Consider the following 18,976-nt stretch of genomic DNA (forward strand, 5'->3'; position numbering starts at 1 on the left):
ATGTGCTTTCCAACGTCAGGGACAGCCTTTCATATCATCACGAAGAAGCATGTGAAATTATCACATAAAGCTTGTTAGCACATATTCACATGAAACCAACATGTGCAGTATGCAAGCTCACCTTTGCAGAAATTCTCACAGCCGCGTGAGAGCTGCGAGGTTGACAGGTGCTCTCAATCTGCCTCTGCAGTTATCTTCTTTAACACTGTTCTTTTTGTGTAGTTTCCTCCAAACACCTTTCCACTCAGGCACAGTCCACATTTCTCCCTGTTTTTTTCTGTTTCTGTAATTCTCTTCTTACCTCACAGTTCATTATTTTCATTCCTTCTCTCCCCTTTTTATTTTTTATTTTTCCACATTTCTTTCATACATCTTCCCACTAATACTCTTTTCAAACTCTAAGGTCTGTACTGACATAGTATTCTGTGGGTATACTTTTCTTGTTATTGAGTAAGGATGTTGGATTTCTCAGTTATAAAATCAATCTGAATTTTATTTGAAGATGAAATTTAAGAAAACAAATCAGCAGAAGAGGGTTGTTTTGCCATCTATCAGACTAAAGTGGAGATCTTGGACTTATGCTTAATGCAATAGAGAGATAGGCTTATTGGGAACATGTAAACACATCAGATCATATTTACAAAATAAGCATTTTTATTTTGACCAAAAACTGCAGTGGATCAGGTTGTTTCTGTTTTTAGGTGGTATGTTCTGCTAGACGCCTTTTTACACTCCCCCGGCTCATTTGTTGTAGTTTTTCTTTCCTTTTTGGATAGCTTTAGTCTTTGAAACAACACATTTTTGGTGGTATCATGTGAATATGATCATCCTTGAAGGTTGCAAGACACAAACTAACATTATTTCCGGAAATTCGGTGGATATATCGACTAAACTGACATTCCATCGAGGACTAGATGAGATTCCAGTCAATGCAAAGAAATAAAGACTTCAAAATTGACTTTGAATTATGACTTAAAACCATTTATGTAGATTAATTTCACACAAATTGATATTTAAACGCCTTTTTTGACTTTTCCACTTGCAGAAAACATACGTAAATATTACATCAGAACAATAAAACTCTAGTTTTACAGAAACAGAAACACAAGTTTAATGAAAAGTATGTTTAATACCTGCTTAAAAGTTGTTAGTTTCAAAAAAGATACTTTTAATCTGACAAACTAGACTCTTTATGATATTATGGGAACTAGTTATTGAGGGCTTTGTGAGTGAAGAAGAAGACTTTTGATGGTTGGGCTTGTTTTATGTTATACCATCTTCACTTTTACTGTCCTGGCCCTTGTTGTGGAAATGTTGTAGTGTTTATCTAATCTTCTAAAAAAAAAAAAACAACAACAAAAAAAACTAAAAAAAACACAAGGTCTATTCAATCTGCCACTCAATTCGCTTGCTGTCATTTCCTTCCTTTAGGGACACACAGTCGGATGCACAAGTCCACAATTTTGTGCACCTTTCTGCTCTGCCTTACCATGTGCACATGTGCCATATTCAAGTAACCTTTGCACTTATTTAGTCACTCACTTTCACTTGCGCACATACATGCACAGACACAGCGTATACTAGCATGCTGGATTAGGGGTACAGATTAGAGATTAGGGCCAGCGGTTGGATTACATAGAACTCTTCCAGCCCCTCCTCCACCAAAGGCCCAAAGCACCTCTGGCCCGATCATCTCCAGTGGTGATGTTTCATAAAACATCAGCCAGAATTTTGCATCAGCGATATATTTTTTTAAAATATTCAGTCTTAAAAAGTGCTATTTCCCCTGTCTATTTCTCCTTCATCTGCCTGTCAGATTCATTGTGTTTGTATCGCCCGTTTTCTCCCCCTCCCCCAAATTATGTCCAATTAGACATTCTCTCTAATGCGAGTACGCTCTTGAAGTTTACATTTGATACTATCATGCTCAGATCTTAAGTCGGCCAAATGCAGAGACGGGTACCACACAGGGAGAAGATAAACTGCGCTATTTTAAAGACAGAACCGAAATGAAGCGTTTAACAGAGATGGATGAAGTCAGGTATTTAGAGGAGGAGATGGACCATGGGGATGGATGACTGGACCTTCCAAGTAATATGTTTTCTACACTAGATGGAGCGTATAAAGGATGTGGGTGAGGACTGCCGGAGGACGGAGATGGTATATTGATTGCTGATTCACTGTCTTGATCCCTGTTGTTTTACCTGGGTGTTCAAGGCCTCATATTATGTTCTGGGTACTATTTATCTACCAAAGTACTACACACACACACACACACACAAACTTATTTATATATATGATGACATGTGCAACATTGCTAGAGGGAGTTACTGTAAGGTGGAAGACAAGTATCAATCTGTGTGTTGCTGCAAACTGTATATGCTGTAGTAGCGATATAACTCAAGACACAAACAAAAGCTTAAATATGGATGTTATATTTATTTATTCATTTTTTCCCCCAGTAAAACCAAATGCATGTTGTGTTGTGCAAAAGAATTGCACATGGCTCTGAAATAACTCAGCTGCTTGCATCTCTTTTTGTTTTTATTTTCGGGCATTGCCCTTGATTATTAAAGTTTAATGTGAAAACTTAACAGGCGCTGCATGCAATCTGCAGACATTAGTAGTGCACAGAGGAGCTTAGCAGGAAGCTTAGTATCTGTTGACAAGTCTGGCACGCAACCAGGCTGCCAGAGGCATTAGCTTCCAGATTTGATGGGAAACTGATTTGTTTGTCTCTACAAGTCACTAACACTGAAAACCACATCAAGAATCTTTGTATCGACAGTTGCCTAGTGTCTTTGACTAATGCAGATCGTACTTTCTTTTTTTTTTCTTTTTTTTCTGTAAAGCTGTAATTATTTAACTCGCCTGATAGTTATAATAATAATACAATCTTAATTAATTTCTTTATTTACTAGGTGAATGCCGTGATGCCATTTGGATGCCTTGCCCTGAGAGATGGGCGGATTTATGACAGCATATCTGATGTCACGGACAAATATGAGTTTGGTCAAGTCCTTCGAGCGTAAGTACCATGAAGTTTTATGGGTGGACTTTTGGAAACTGTTAACCTTTTCTAAGTGCCTTAGGGTACTTCTTATTTTTTAAATAAGTTTCTGGGACGTCATTATTAGTTTCTGTACTTGCAGCAGATGGAGGCCATGTTGTAGTAAGTTGGTGGAAATGTACACAAATCCTCAGTGGCTGCTTGAATGAAGTAAACTCAGATTTTGTGATAGGCTTCCATGTGTGCAGTGTTATCAAAGATGATTTGTTTGTGTGCTTTTTCAGGTTTTGTAGTTATTTAGAACGTATCTGGCTAGAGACATTATCAGCTAATCGGGCAAACCGATACAGCTGTCAGACTGATTGAAAACAAAACTCAGTGTAGCTTAGTGAGTTAGCTTAATATTAATTAGTAGTAGTAATAAGCTAGTTATCTTATAATTGACTGAATTAATGTGCCTTGTAGATGGAAGTATATTGGTAATACATTGGTATAAAGTGTTTCACTTGTTTTAAAAGCCAAAAATATGAGCTGCGAATTGAGCTTCCATATGATTAGTGATAGTTTTTTTAACTGCTTCAGGAATTTATTTACCGCTGCGGACGTTTGTGCACAACTGGTACTTATTACGGAAGAGGAAGAGTTCACTGAGGGATGGGGAGTCAACATAATGAGATTAAGAAAGTTCTCTTACAGTAGTATGTAAAAAAAAAGTGTTGCATTTGTTTCATTCCCATCTAGCTAATAGGGAGCTGAAGCCCCCTGCTTAATGACAATATGGTTCTGTGCTGTGCATTTTTCCTAAATAAGAATTTAAGGTGACTTTACTGTATTTTGGTAGAAGAAGCGGCTCACCAACATTACCTTTCATGCAGGAACCACCAGTGCATAAATTGTTTAGCTTTAGTCTGAACACGTTTAACTAAGGGTTTAACTTTAGTAAAGCATAAATCTAGAGTTTGGTGGATCTTAGAAGAACTGTCATCTGATTATTCTCAAGTTCTTTATATCACTATTCTACATTTAGCTCGTTCTGTGGCACATTTTTCTAATTTTCATCCCCAGGTCTACAAAAAATGACCCTGCTGCTCAAGAACCTTTCATTTTCTTCTTCAGCACACTCCACACATATGTGCACTCTAACCATATGCATGAATACCAATTGGTGAAAGAGGCCATATGGCGACATCAGCATCTGGCTTCAGAAATTCCTGCTCAGATTTTGCATAACACACGCATACAAATACACACAATCATATTAGCAGTGAGAAAGCAGGCTGAACGACACATTTCTTTGTTAAAAATGGGTATATAAATGTTCATAAAGATAATAAAACTGCACTGAAAAATAACAGTGTATGTGCATTTTCAAAAAGCTTTTTTTTTGTTGTTGTTAATTTATATTTTGAATCCACCTCTAATTGGAGGGAAATGAGCAAAGAAGAAAAACATTTTTTCTTTTCAGAAAAAGAATTAAACAGAACCACAGATTAAAACCTAATATTAAAGTTTTATTATGCACTTTTTTATAGTTTTATTTTTCATCATATTGCTTCTTAAAATTCATTTGCATGAAGCCCTATAAGCCCTCGAAGGATAAAAACCTAATGATTCCCAGACGATGGCAGCAATAGATCCTTTGCAAAATCTCTTATTTATAGCCCCTTTTATTTAAGCCAGTGGCTCACCTCCCAACTAAATTATTTCTGGGTATTTCACAACACAGTCAGCGTTTGCTTTATTCCAATTTGAATATCACATCTCGTTTACTCTGGAAACTTGTAGCAAAACGAGGCTCTTAAAAAAAATGAACAGATGCTTCGTTTAGTCTTTTCTTTGACATTGTATTTACGTTTGCTTCCCTTCTGTCTGCCTGTTTTCTTCTCGGTGTAGGAAGGAGTTTTGTGAGCTGTGCCTGGCAAAGGACAGACAAACAGAAAAGGTGTTTGTCTGCAAGAAATTCTTCAAGAAGGACGGGAGGAAAGTCCGCAAGGCCGCCAAAAATGAGATCATGATCTTAAAATTGTATGTAATCAGTTCGCAAATAGAAATAGCAGCGTATGTGCTAGCGAAAAGAGCAATTCATTTATGAGATGTTTTAATTAAACTTGACCCATAATGAAACCTGAATTAAGTTTGCAACAGCGAAGATACGTTTCAAACCTATCAATGTTTATCTGAGTAAATTTAATGATGGGTTTAACAACCATAAATTTACCGCAGTGGCTGATGACCCAAGTAAGCCACACATTCGCAAACAATCAGTAAATTAACCTATTAATTAAGTCCTCTGTAAATAAAGTGAAAGGATGTTGAAATCTCCTCTTCTGTAGAATACAATATTGGTCTATATTAGTGGAAATAAGACTCTCAGCTGGTTGGTTGGAGCAGAAAACATAATTCAAACACAAGTTTGGAGGTGAGAACATCTTGGTGTGTTATATGATTATTAACATATGATACTGGCAGTCAGACTTAAAGGAAGAAAAAAAGGATACTGTACTTTACACATAGTGTACTTTATGAAGATACTTTATGAAGATGCTTTTTAAGAACAAAACAATAATCCAAAAATAATAATCCCAAACCTAGAGTTAAGATAACTCTCAACTTCTTATAAAAAGAAAGTAAATCTGCTTGAGTGGCCCAGCCAGTGATCTGACTCAAATATCAAATTATAATCAAACTAAAGATGAGAAGGCATAGAAGAGACCTCCATGCAGAACGTTTAATATTTTGATAGTAGTTTGTGAGTAAAAGAATTGACAAATTCACAATACAAATAGTTTCTCCATACAAAAAATCTTTCCAGGTATTCAGTAAATTTCAGTTATCAGTTATTCACTTTTTTTGGTATAAAAGTGAATGTTTTTTTTTTTTTCACATCTAGAGTTGATTTCAGATGATTATTAGAAAGTTTTAATATCGTTTTAGTCGAGACAAACTCATGTCCATAAAGAACGAGCACTCATCTTTAAACTCATCTCAAAAAAAACATAAAAGAGAGAAAAGATCCAGCTCCGAAGCGTGTCCCTTTGATTTGAAGGAATATGCTTTTTCAGCTGAGCTGTTTGTCAGAAATATTACATTCATGCATATAATAAGTTCAGGACCTTTCATCGTGTATTATTCATGCTTTTATTAATGTTGGGATACCATTCATTTTTTTAATGCTCCATTACTCATATGACTTGGCAGCACTTTGCGCTGCATCCTCTCTGTCTTCTGAAGAACTTGGTCACAGTCCAGCTGTATTTAAAAGTTCTGCCTAGAAATAATGACTCTTGCTGTNTTGCTTCAATGTTTTGACTTATTGTTCTTCCTCTTCACAATATCTAGTCTGCACTTCCCTACTTCGTAGTGGGAATAGTGCTCTCAGGCTTCCAAGCTTCACCAGTTTTTCCCAAACATTCATAAAAATAAAAATAAAAACATTTCAGCTTCAATAGACTGCAAAACATGTCTCCAAAAATAACATGCTTTTGAGCTTTTGTGAAAATGTATTTGGCTTTTTATTTTGTTTTTGTAGAAACAAAATTTTCTTTTAGGTCATATCAATACAGTAGTTGTTTCACTATGGATTTTGGCACTTCATTATCAGCTTTTGTTAGCATCTTCACAAAATCTCTTGCTTTGCTTCTGGGGTTGATTGGCACCAAAACACATAAAAAGAAAAAAAGTACTTTTCTCCTTGAAGCGCATAAGAATTTCACACTCACCATGGTATTTATACTGGCATATAATTTTTGAACAGATAACTTTTCACCTTTAAGCATCTGGAAATTGTTTCACGGTATGTCACATGATTAAATAAATAGATAAATAGGATGAGGACAGAGAATAAAATATGTAGACATTGCTTGTCAGAAGACACCTGCTCTTTCTAGTATTTGCTTCTCATCTTCCACCAGTGCTGGTTAAAGAGAAAATGTTTAATTCCTGGGATTTGCTTTCCCAGAAGAAGTGAAGTTGGCTATCCTTGAAAAAGTCTTGCCCTTTATCCAACTTATTTTCCACATGTTAACCTTTGCTTTTGGGACATCTTTAGCCACGCTCCATTTCATGCTACAGTTGAGCATTTCACCTGTTTTGTTTATCTGTTGCCTCCCAGTAAATTAGAATACCACTGAAAGTTTAATTTAGTTTAGTAATTCTTCCCAGCATGTGAAAGCCATATATGATGTAATTAAATACACACAATGCAATTCAAGGGTTTACTTGTGTTAAAAAGTAACAATTAGGACTTGCAACTAACAAAATCTCAAATTTTATTTTATCAAACAAAAAAAGAAAATAGAAATGTAACACATGTGCAATAAAAACGGAATGATATGCAGAAATGTTATGGCTGAAATCACTGGAAAGACTGGACCATTGTACAGTAGACAGTAACTTACACCGTCTGCTAGGAGGGTATGTTATAAAAGATCAATGCTAAACAAGCTGGCTTTTCTGAGACTTGATTCCAGGCACATTAATAGAAAGCTGAGTGGAAGGAAAAAGTGAAATAGTATATGCTATGCTGTATTGATACAGAAATTTATGCAGAATGAGCCTCAGCCAAGTAGTGAGTTCATGTACTCCCACAATGCATAAAGATGCAGTTCAATGCATATTTCTGCATTAAGTTAATCTAATAACTAAGATTATTAGTTTCTAATAATCTTAGAAACTGTATACTGTAGCCCATGATCACACAAAATAAGTTCTTCAAACATTTGGCCCTGTGGGAATTGAATCAAAATAACTTCAAAAGTTGAGGAGTTTCTCTTCTTGAACTGAACTGGTCTTTGTGAAGGATGATCGCAGCGTCTTCATGTGCTTTCCAACGTCAGGGACAGCCTTTCATATCATCACGAAGAAGCATGTGAAATTATCACATAAAGCTTGTTAGCACATATTCACATGAAACCAACATGTGCAGTATGCAAGCTCACCTTTGCAGAAATTCTCACAGCCGCGTGAGAGCTGCGAGGTTGACAGGTGCTCTCAATCTGCCTCTGCAGTTATCTTCTTTAACACTGTTCTTTTTGTGTAGTTTCCTCCAAACACCTTTCCACTCAGGCACAGTCCACATTTCTCCCTGTTTTTTTCTGTTTCTGTAATTCTCTTCTTACCTCACAGTTCATTATTTTCATTCCTTCTCTCCCCTTTTTATTTTTTATTTTTCCACATTTCTTTCATACATCTTCCCACTAATACTCTTTTCAAACTCTAAGGTCTGTACTGACATAGTATTCTGTGGGTATACTTTTCTTGTTATTGAGTAAGGATGTTGGATTTCTCAGTTATAAAATCAATCTGAATTTTATTTGAAGATGAAATTTAAGAAAACAAATCAGCAGAAGAGGGTTGTTTTGCCATCTATCAGACTAAAGTGGAGATCTTGGACTTATGCTTAATGCAATAGAGAGATAGGCTTATTGGGAACATGTAAACACATCAGATCATATTTACAAAATAAGCATTTTTATTTTGACCAAAAACTGCAGTGGATCAGGTTGTTTCTGTTTTTAGGTGGTATGTTCTGCTAGACGCCTTTTTACACTCCCCCGGCTCATTTGTTGTAGTTTTTCTTTCCTTTTTGGATAGCTTTAGTCTTTGAAACAACACATTTTTGGTGGTATCATGTGAATATGATCATCCTTGAAGGTTGCAAGACACAAACTAACATTATTTCCGGAAATTCGGTGGATATATCGACTAAACTGACATTCCATCGAGGACTAGATGAGATTCCAGTCAATGCAAAGAAATAAAGACTTCAAAATTGACTTTGAATTATGACTTAAAACCATTTATGTAGATTAATTTCACACAAATTGATATTTAAACGCCTTTTTTGACTTTTCCACTTGCAGAAAACATACGTAAATATTACATCAGAACAATAAAACTCTAGTTTTACAGAAACAGAAACACAAGTTTAATGAAAAGTATGTTTAATACCTGCTTAAAAGTTGTTAGTTTCAAAAAAGATACTTTTAATCTGACAAACTAGACTCTTTATGATATTATGGGAACTAGTTATTGAGGGCTTTGTGAGTGAAGAAGAAGACTTTTGATGGTTGGGCTTGTTTTATGTTATACCATCTTCACTTTTACTGTCCTGGCCCTTGTTGTGGAAATGTTGTAGTGTTTATCTAATCTTCTAAAAAAAAAAAAACAACAACAAAAAAAACTAAAAAAAACACAAGGTCTATTCAATCTGCCACTCAATTCGCTTGCTGTCATTTCCTTCCTTTAGGGACACACAGTCGGATGCACAAGTCCACAATTTTGTGCACCTTTCTGCTCTGCCTTACCATGTGCACATGTGCCATATTCAAGTAACCTTTGCACTTATTTAGTCACTCACTTTCACTTGCGCACATACATGCACAGACACAGCGTATACTAGCATGCTGGATTAGGGGTACAGATTAGAGATTAGGGCCAGCGGTTGGATTACATAGAACTCTTCCAGCCCCTCCTCCACCAAAGGCCCAAAGCACCTCTGGCCCGATCATCTCCAGTGGTGATGTTTCATAAAACATCAGCCAGAATTTTGCATCAGCGATATATTTTTTTAAAATATTCAGTCTTAAAAAGTGCTATTTCCCCTGTCTATTTCTCCTTCATCTGCCTGTCAGATTCATTGTGTTTGTATCGCCCGTTTTCTCCCCCTCCCCCAAATTATGTCCAATTAGACATTCTCTCTAATGCGAGTACGCTCTTGAAGTTTACATTTGATACTATCATGCTCAGATCTTAAGTCGGCCAAATGCAGAGACGGGTACCACACAGGGAGAAGATAAACTGCGCTATTTTAAAGACAGAACCGAAATGAAGCGTTTAACAGAGATGGATGAAGTCAGGTATTTAGAGGAGGAGATGGACCATGGGGATGGATGACTGGACCTTCCAAGTAATATGTTTTCTACACTAGATGGAGCGTATAAAGGATGTGGGTGAGGACTGCCGGAGGACGGAGATGGTATATTGATTGCTGATTCACTGTCTTGATCCCTGTTGTTTTACCTGGGTGTTCAAGGCCTCATATTATGTTCTGGGTACTATTTATCTACCAAAGTACTACACACACACACACACACACAAACTTATTTATATATATGATGACATGTGCAACATTGCTAGAGGGAGTTACTGTAAGGTGGAAGACAAGTATCAATCTGTGTGTTGCTGCAAACTGTATATGCTGTAGTAGCGATATAACTCAAGACACAAACAAAAGCTTAAATATGGATGTTATATTTATTTATTCATTTTTTCCCCCAGTAAAACCAAATGCATGTTGTGTTGTGCAAAAGAATTGCACATGGCTCTGAAATAACTCAGCTGCTTGCATCTCTTTTTGTTTTTATTTTCGGGCATTGCCCTTGATTATTAAAGTTTAATGTGAAAACTTAACAGGCGCTGCATGCAATCTGCAGACATTAGTAGTGCACAGAGGAGCTTAGCAGGAAGCTTAGTATCTGTTGACAAGTCTGGCACGCAACCAGGCTGCCAGAGGCATTAGCTTCCAGATTTGATGGGAAACTGATTTGTTTGTCTCTACAAGTCACTAACACTGAAAACCACATCAAGAATCTTTGTATCGACAGTTGCCTAGTGTCTTTGACTAATGCAGATCGTACTTTCTTTTTTTTTTCTTTTTTTTCTGTAAAGCTGTAATTATTTAACTCGCCTGATAGTTATAATAATAATACAATCTTAATTAATTTCTTTATTTACTAGGTGAATGCCGTGATGCCATTTGGATGCCTTGCCCTGAGAGATGGGCGGATTTATGACAGCATATCTGATGTCACGGACAAATATGAGTTTGGTCAAGTCCTTCGAGCGTAAGTACCATGAAGTTTTATGGGTGGACTTTTGGAAACTGTTAACCTTTTCTAAGTGCCTTAGGGTACTTCTTATTTTTTAAATAAGTTTCTGGGACGTCATTATTAGTTTCTGTACTTGCAGCAGATGGAGGCCATGTTGTAGTAAGTTGGTGGAAATGTACACAAATCCTCAGTGGCTGCTTGAATGAAGTAAACTCAGATTTTGTGATAGGCTTCCATGTGTGCAGTGTTATCAAAGATGATTTGTTTGTGTGCTTTTTCAGGTTTTGTAGTTATTTAGAACGTATCTGGCTAGAGACATTATCAGCTAATCGGGCAAACCGATACAGCTGTCAGACTGATTGAAAACAAAACTCAGTGTAGCTTAGTGAGTTAGCTTAATATTAATTAGTAGTAGTAATAAGCTAGTTATCTTATAATTGACTGAATTAATGTGCCTTGTAGATGGAAGTATATTGGTAATACATTGGTATAAAGTGTTTCACTTGTTTTAAAAGCCAAAAATATGAGCTGCGAATTGAGCTTCCATATGATTAGTGATAGTTTTTTTAACTGCTTCAGGAATTTATTTACCGCTGCGGACGTTTGTGCACAACTGGTACTTATTACGGAAGAGGAAGAGTTCACTGAGGGATGGGGAGTCAACATAATGAGATTAAGAAAGTTCTCTTACAGTAGTATGTAAAAAAAAAGTGTTGCATTTGTTTCATTCCCATCTAGCTAATAGGGAGCTGAAGCCCCCTGCTTAATGACAATATGGTTCTGTGCTGTGCATTTTTCCTAAATAAGAATTTAAGGTGACTTTACTGTATTTTGGTAGAAGAAGCGGCTCACCAACATTACCTTTCATGCAGGAACCACCAGTGCATAAATTGTTTAGCTTTAGTCTGAACACGTTTAACTAAGGGTTTAACTTTAGTAAAGCATAAATCTAGAGTTTGGTGGATCTTAGAAGAACTGTCATCTGATTATTCTCAAGTTCTTTATATCACTATTCTACATTTAGCTCGTTCTGTGGCACATTTTTCTAATTTTCATCCCCAGGTCTACAAAAAATGACCCTGCTGCTCAAGAACCTTTCATTTTCTTCTTCAGCACACTCCACACATATGTGCACTCTAACCATATGCATGAATACCAATTGGTGAAAGAGGCCATATGGCGACATCAGCATCTGGCTTCAGAAATTCCTGCTCAGATTTTGCATAACACACGCATACAAATACACACAATCATATTAGCAGTGAGAAAGCAGGCTGAACGACACATTTCTTTGTTAAAAATGGGTATATAAATGTTCATAAAGATAATAAAACTGCACTGAAAAATAACAGTGTATGTGCATTTTCAAAAAGCTTTTTTTTTGTTGTTGTTAATTTATATTTTGAATCCACCTCTAATTGGAGGGAAATGAGCAAAGAAGAAAAACATTTTTTCTTTTCAGAAAAAGAATTAAACAGAACCACAGATTAAAACCTAATATTAAAGTTTTATTATGCACTTTTTTATAGTTTTATTTTTCATCATATTGCTTCTTAAAATTCATTTGCATGAAGCCCTATAAGCCCTCGAAGGATAAAAACCTAATGATTCCCAGACGATGGCAGCAATAGATCCTTTGCAAAATCTCTTATTTATAGCCCCTTTTATTTAAGCCAGTGGCTCACCTCCCAACTAAATTATTTCTGGGTATTTCACAACACAGCCAGCGTTTGCTTTATTCCAATTTGAATATCACATCTCGTTTACTCTGGAAACTTGTAGCAAAACGAGGCTCTTAAAAAAAATGAACAGATGCTTCGTTTAGTCTTTTCTTTGACATTGTATTTATGTTTGCTTCCCTTTTGTCTGCCTGTTTTCTTCTCGGTGTAGGAAGGAGTTTTGTGAGCTGTGCCTGGCAAAGGACAGACAAACAGAAAAGGTGTTTGTCTGCAAGAAATTCTTCAAGAAGGACGGGAGGAAAGTCCGCAAGGCCGCCAAAAATGAGATCATGATCTTAAAATTGTATGTAATCAGTTCGCAAATAGAAATAGCAGCGTATGTGCTAGCGAAAAAAGCAATTAACTTATGAGATGTTTTAATTAAACTTGACCCATAATGAAACCTGAATTAAGTTTGCAACAGCGAAGATACGTTTCAAACCTATCAATGTTTATCTGAGTAAATTTAATGATGGGTTTAACAACCATAAATTTACCGCAGTGGCTGATGACCCAAGTAAGCCACACATTCGCAAACAATCAGTAAATTAACCTATTAATTAAGTCCTCTGTAAATAAAGTGAAAGGATGTTGAAATCTCCTCTTCTTTAGAATACAATATTGGTCTATATTAGTGGAAATAAGACTCTCAGCTGGTTGGTTGGAGCAGAAAACATAATTCAAACACAAGTTTGGAGGTGAGAACATCTTGGTGTGTTATATGATTATTAACATATGATACTGGCAGTCAGACTTAAAGGAAGAAAAAAAGGATACTGTACTTTACACATAGTGTACTTTATGAAGATACTTTATGAAGATGCTTTTTAAGAACAAAACAATAATCCAAAAATAATAATCCCAAACCTAGAGTTAAGATAACTCTCAACTTCTTATAAAAAGAAAGTAAATCTGCTTGAGTGGCCCAGCCAGTGATCTGACTCAAATATCAAATTATAATCAAACTAAAGATGAGAAGGCATAGAAGAGACCTCCATGCAGAACGTTTAATATTTTGATAGTAGTTTGTGAGTAAAAGAATTGACAAATTCACAATACAAATAGTTTCTCCATACAAAAAATCTTTCCAGGTATTCAGTAAATTTCAGTTATCAGTTATTCACTTTTTTTGGTATAAAAGTGAATGTTTTTTTTTTTTTCACATCTAGAGTTGATTTCAGATGATTATTAGAAAGTTTTAATATCGTTTTAGTCGAGACAAACTCATGTCCATAAAGAACGAGCACTCATCTTTAAACTCATCTCAAAAAAAACATAAAAGAGAGAAAAGATCCAGCTCCGAATCGTGTCCCTTTGATTTGAAGGAATATGCTTTTTCAGCTGAGCTGTTTGTCAGAAATATTACATTCATGCATATAATAAGTTCAGGACCTTTCATCGTGTATTATTCATGCTTTTATTAATGTTGGGATACCATTCATTTTTTTAATGCTCCATTACTCATATGACTTGGCAGCACTTTGCGCTGCATCCTCTCTGTCTTCTGAAGAACTTGGTCACAGTCCAGCTGTATTTAAAAGTTCTGCCTAGAAATAATGACTCTTGCTGTACGGCTGACATTTTCCCTGTGGAACAAACTGAACATATTCTCTAGTTAGAAAGTGTCTTGCACATCATGTGCAATTTGTTAAATAAAACTTTAAATTGAAATACATATGTTTAGTACAAATATGTAAACATCTGTAATATCTACTGCTGTAGAATATTATAACATTGCAATGTCAGAGTTACAAAAGGGGTTTCAATTATTTATATAACACAAAATCAAATTGAGCGATCTTTGAGTTTCAGCACAAAAGTGCTATTACTGCACTTTTGTATTGCTTACTGACTTTTTAATTTTATCTCCGAGCCTAAACCAATTTTTGACCAAGCAGTTTTGCTTGATTTCAACCTTGAGAAAATGTACAGGTAAAATCACAAATATGAAAAAAAATAAAATAAAAATCCCTAAATCTAAATGAGGTCTACATACATTTTTGAAGCTGGAATCGGGTTTATTGTCATTTTCTCTGCTATATGTGTTTGTGGCTCAAGATTTTGTATCAGTTTTCAGATTTGTACCAGTGCAGGCAAGTACATGAATAAACTGAAACCATTTTTTTGTCAATTTTTTTGAAAAGCTTGTCACTGCAAACCTAGACCCCTGCAACCTCTAACATATTTTGGGTTTTCCAGGGTCAATCACCCAAACATCCTTCAGCTGATAGATACATTTGAAACTCGAAAAGAATACTTCATCATCCAGGAACTGTGAGTACTCCTTTCAATTTACGTTTCCTGTCCACGCTCCCTATATTCGATGTGTTAATTGCATCTTAGCACACAGAAGCCTTTCAGTTGAGAGGTAGATGTTTAATATTTCCCGTTATTACTGTGTACTCCAACTCCCCTGTGCAACAAAGGAAGATGTTAGATTTGATGAGATGTTAAGTATCTGTAACACTCATTACTCGGTGGGCCTGAAGCATTGCTTTGGAACAAACAAGTCTGTGCAGGGAGAGCGGAACTGATTAATCCGGGACACAACCAAATATGCGTAAATTACGTCTTGTGCAATCCAACATTTGTAACTTGGTTTAAATGTCATAACATATATTAAAACAAACAGGACGAAGTTTTTGTCACTAATAAAACACAGAGAAGTGAACTAGTTTAAGCGACTGCATTTGTCACTGTGTTCATTAAGCTACTTCGGAGCTCACTTTTCAGTCTGGGCTATAGTTGTCCTGCTGAGAGCAATATGTGATAATCACTCTCATCATTTATCTCCAAAGATAACTTAAGTCCTTTAGAGTAATAACCAGGAGCCTTGCTTTAATTGCTCAGTAGCGATAGCTCCAGGCCAGCTAACGCAAAGCACTATGTAAAAACACATTAACAGCAATACAAGGATTAATCTGCATTGTTAAAAAAAGTCAGCAGGTGTATTAGCCAATATATTTGGCACTGTGCAAAGTGGCAAATATTTTTTTGTGTGTGTCTAACTCTCTGCAGTGCCACAGGGGGGGATGTATTTGACTGGATTCTGGACCAAGGGAATTACACAGAGAGAGATGCTTCGAATGTTATCAGACAAGTCCTGGAGGCTGTGGCGTACCTACACTCCCTCAACATTGTTCATAGGAATTTGAAGGTACAGTCACTTTGTTTCTATCTGAGATTTTATTTAGTGCTATCCAACAAAATCAAAATATAGCACGCTGAAGTTTGTTGTTTCAATGTCAAAATAAATGCTATAACAAAAACAAGAGGTATGAATATTTTTACAGCTACCTCAGATAGTTTAGACATCAACTATCTATAGACGAGTTGATGTGCCTGTGGATGTAAGAAGATAATAACTTTATAGCATAAGCTGACTTCTTCACCATTACATCCCAGGATGCAACACTCTGCATTTGACAGATTTCTCTGAAGAGACAGATGAAAGCATCTCTCTGTCTTCCCAGTTCATAACATACTTAACATTTCATTTTCACTGTGGGAGTAAACAATTTCTTTATGGCTCAAACGACTGTCTGGTGACACTTACAGAGCATACAGATCCATGTCTCTAACTTTTAATAAGACACCATTAAAATGAAACAACAGAGTTATCTATCTACAGACTCCACCTACTGGTAGAAAGTGGGTATATCTCTTCAATCCAGTAGGTTTGGACTCCTACATTTTGTCATCAAGTTGAATCACAGTGACATATTCAAATTAAAATAGGTCATGCTTACAGCCTCTGCTTGGCTTGATATCGTTATTAAATCATGCTTGACCTATAAAATCAGAAGTCATTTCATCTCCCCTCTCTGTCAAGATTGCACTGCAAATAAAATACAAATATGCTGTGCGTGATTACTCTCTTTGCAATATGATTGGAAACAAACACAGACTTGAACATGAATTGTATAAACATGTAAGTGCCATTTTAGCAGTTTTCACTTTTCCCTATTTGTTTGACTAGAACAAATAGGGAAAAGTTCCACGTCAACTTGTGGACGTGGAACCACCAGAAATAACCTCTCACAAGCATTTTGCATAATGGTGCTCGATCTTTTTACATCAGTGCTCCAAAAAGTGGCTCTTTATTCAATTCAAAATGTCTGAGTGGATCATTCTGGGAAGTTTATAAATGTAGCATTTCTTAAGCAAGAACCCACATCAATTGACCATTTGAAGGTGTGAGCAATATGTTTTTTTTTTCATTGTTTGGTTAAGAAAAGCTCAGATTTAAATTTCCTAAGTTTATTTGTTTGAATAATTTAGGAGAAATAAGGCATATCAGGTAATCAAGTAAAGTCAAATGTATTTGTATGGAACATTTTTAGTAACAAGCCAGTTCAAAGTGCTTTACGTCATAAAAACATCATAGTCACTATTTATGAAACAAGCAATAAACATTACATTCTGTCAAACCTATAAGTTGTTATTGCTGCTTAAGCAATTATTCTCTAATCTGTTGTTTAATTCACAGCTGGAAAACCTAATGTACTACACAGAAAACAACCACAACAAAGTAGTTCTGCGAGATTTTTACCTCTCCAGATTTGAGAATGGACCAATTACAGAGCCATGCGGAACACCTGAATACCTTGGTGGGTCACTCTTTTTTTTATGTTCCTTCATTTATGATTATCCTTTTTGCTTATCTTTTCTACCTATTTTCATCTATTTTTACCTTTTCTGGGATAAAGTGTCATACCATAGCAGAAGATTGATGTTGTCCTTCACCCTATTGAATTCTCTGTGAACCTTTAGCGCTTTGAAAGAAGAAAAAAAATCTATCAAGGATAAATGCTCACTCTGAAACATTACATCCCAGAAAAATATAAATGAGATTGAAAGTGTGCAGCCCTTGCTCTCCTCCTCCCATTTAGCTTCTCCTTTTATCTGCTTTTTGATTCTGCGTGCGGTCAGTCTCACTCCTCTCCATCTTGCCGATGTTTATGTGAGGGCAACCTGAAAGTGCTAAGCTGTGCTTTGGTCTTCTCTGCAGTTAAAGGCCAGGGCAGTTATTCATATTGATAAGTCAAGTAATGAAATCAGTAAATAAGAAAAGAGAATGTAGGTGCCAGTGGGAAGAAGGATATGAAAAACTGAATAGTGGGAGAGACAGGCTTGGAGAAAAGCTGTTTGTGCATCTGGAGAATCTGATGAGGTGGAGGAGGATAAATTAAAACCCGGAAATCTATTTGCCTCACACACAAACTCTGCATTTGCTCCTGTGCTTTCAGCTCCCGAAGTGGTTGCTCGTCATCGATATGGCCGTCCTGTGGACTGCTGGGCGGTGGGGGTGATAATGTTCATACTGTGAGTCTCTATTGCTAACTCGAAACCGTGCAAACGTGCAAACCAAAATGTTAGCAGGGTTTTGTTTTAACCAAAAATAGTATTTACCATCTGATGAAACCAGAAGTTTGCATACATTGTACAAAAGACACCAAACATTTTTCTCTCTCTATCCAATACTAATTCAGACTAAATGTTTCTTCCAACTCAGAAATTGACACACACTAAGATTACTATGACTTTAAAGAATTTAGGAAAGCCCAGGTGATGTTAACAAGACTTTGTAATCTTCTGATGGGTTCATTCACAAGACTTAATTAGAGAGATACTGGCAACACCTTAAACACAATGCATTATTATCTGACATCATGGGAAAATCAAAAGAAATCGCCCAACATATCAGGAAGAGAATTGTGCCCCTCCACAAATCTGGTTCATTCTTGGTTTGAACTACAGCCTGAAGGCACCATGTTTTGTGGTCTGATCAACTAAATAATTATAATTTTTAACAGCATAGGAATATCAACCCATTGCACTGTTCAGGAACAAGACAATCTCTGTGTCCCAGAGTCGAATGTATTTGGGTGCAAAATGTGTATATCACTCCAAGAACTAAAATAAAAGAAGATACCAGAGATACTGGAGATAAGAGAGCATCATTGTCCACAACTTGAAAAACAAAGTGTAGAAATGGGCTCAAAGAGGAAGAAGCCATTATTCCATAAACCGCATAAAAAGAGCAACATTAGAGTTTCAAATGCACTCAAGAACAAAAAGACCTCAGTTTTTGGGCACAAACGGGATAAAAGAAAATGTCATTTCGGACTAGTTTGCATTGAACTTTGATCTCTGTCTGGGCAGCTCTAAAATGGTATCTGACCAAGGTGGCTAAGAAACTTATCTCTATTACACCAGTTCTCTCAAGAGCAATGAGGCAAAAATCCAGAAAACCATTGTGAAAAGGTTGCTGTATAGTTCTAACCCATCAGGATAATCATAAGAGTTGAGTCAAGTCTTGCAGGTTAAAAGTAAACATAGGTAGATTGTTCTATTTGAAGAAGGTTATGAAAACCTTCTTATATATAGGTTTATATATATATATATATATATATATA

The 18,976-nt window shown here is 36.1% G+C and overlaps 1 protein-coding gene and 2 long non-coding RNA genes across 4 annotated transcripts in view; 2 read left to right on the plus strand and 1 right to left on the minus strand.

The window, feature by feature from the left end:
- Positions 1-6,295, plus strand: part of LOC103149640 (uncharacterized) — a 37,298-nt gene extending 31,003 nt beyond the window's left edge. The window contains exons 2-3 of the long non-coding RNA XR_477487.2: positions 2,922-3,028; positions 4,904-6,295. This is a non-coding gene — a long non-coding RNA (uncharacterized LOC103149640). The remainder of the gene's footprint in view (positions 1-2,921; positions 3,029-4,903) is intronic.
- Positions 6,296-10,725: 4,430 nt separating this feature from the next.
- camkvl (CaM kinase-like vesicle-associated, like) overlaps positions 10,726-18,976 on the plus strand; it is a 13,781-nt gene continuing 5,530 nt past the window's right edge. For both annotated transcript variants that reach the window (XM_016680069.1, XM_007568902.2), the window contains exons 1-6: positions 10,726-10,854; positions 12,730-12,861; positions 14,757-14,831; positions 15,576-15,714; positions 17,047-17,167; positions 17,807-17,882. In XM_016680069.1, coding sequence (XP_016535555.1) covers positions 10,760-10,854; positions 12,730-12,861; positions 14,757-14,831; positions 15,576-15,714; positions 17,047-17,167; positions 17,807-17,882 — 638 coding nt within the window. In that variant the 5' untranslated portion in view covers positions 10,726-10,759. The remainder of the gene's footprint in view (positions 10,855-12,729; positions 12,862-14,756; positions 14,832-15,575; positions 15,715-17,046; positions 17,168-17,806; positions 17,883-18,976) is intronic.
- Positions 12,868-18,976, minus strand: part of LOC107838255 (uncharacterized) — a 13,117-nt gene continuing 7,008 nt past the window's right edge. Inside the window, exon 3 of the long non-coding RNA XR_001664322.1 lies at positions 12,868-13,333. This is a non-coding gene — a long non-coding RNA (uncharacterized LOC107838255). The remainder of the gene's footprint in view (positions 13,334-18,976) is intronic.

This window comes from Poecilia formosa, unplaced genomic scaffold (assembly GCF_000485575.1).
Source record: "Poecilia formosa unplaced genomic scaffold, Poecilia_formosa-5.1.2 Scaffold232, whole genome shotgun sequence".
NCBI classification, from domain to species: Eukaryota; Metazoa; Chordata; class Actinopteri; order Cyprinodontiformes; family Poeciliidae; genus Poecilia; species Poecilia formosa.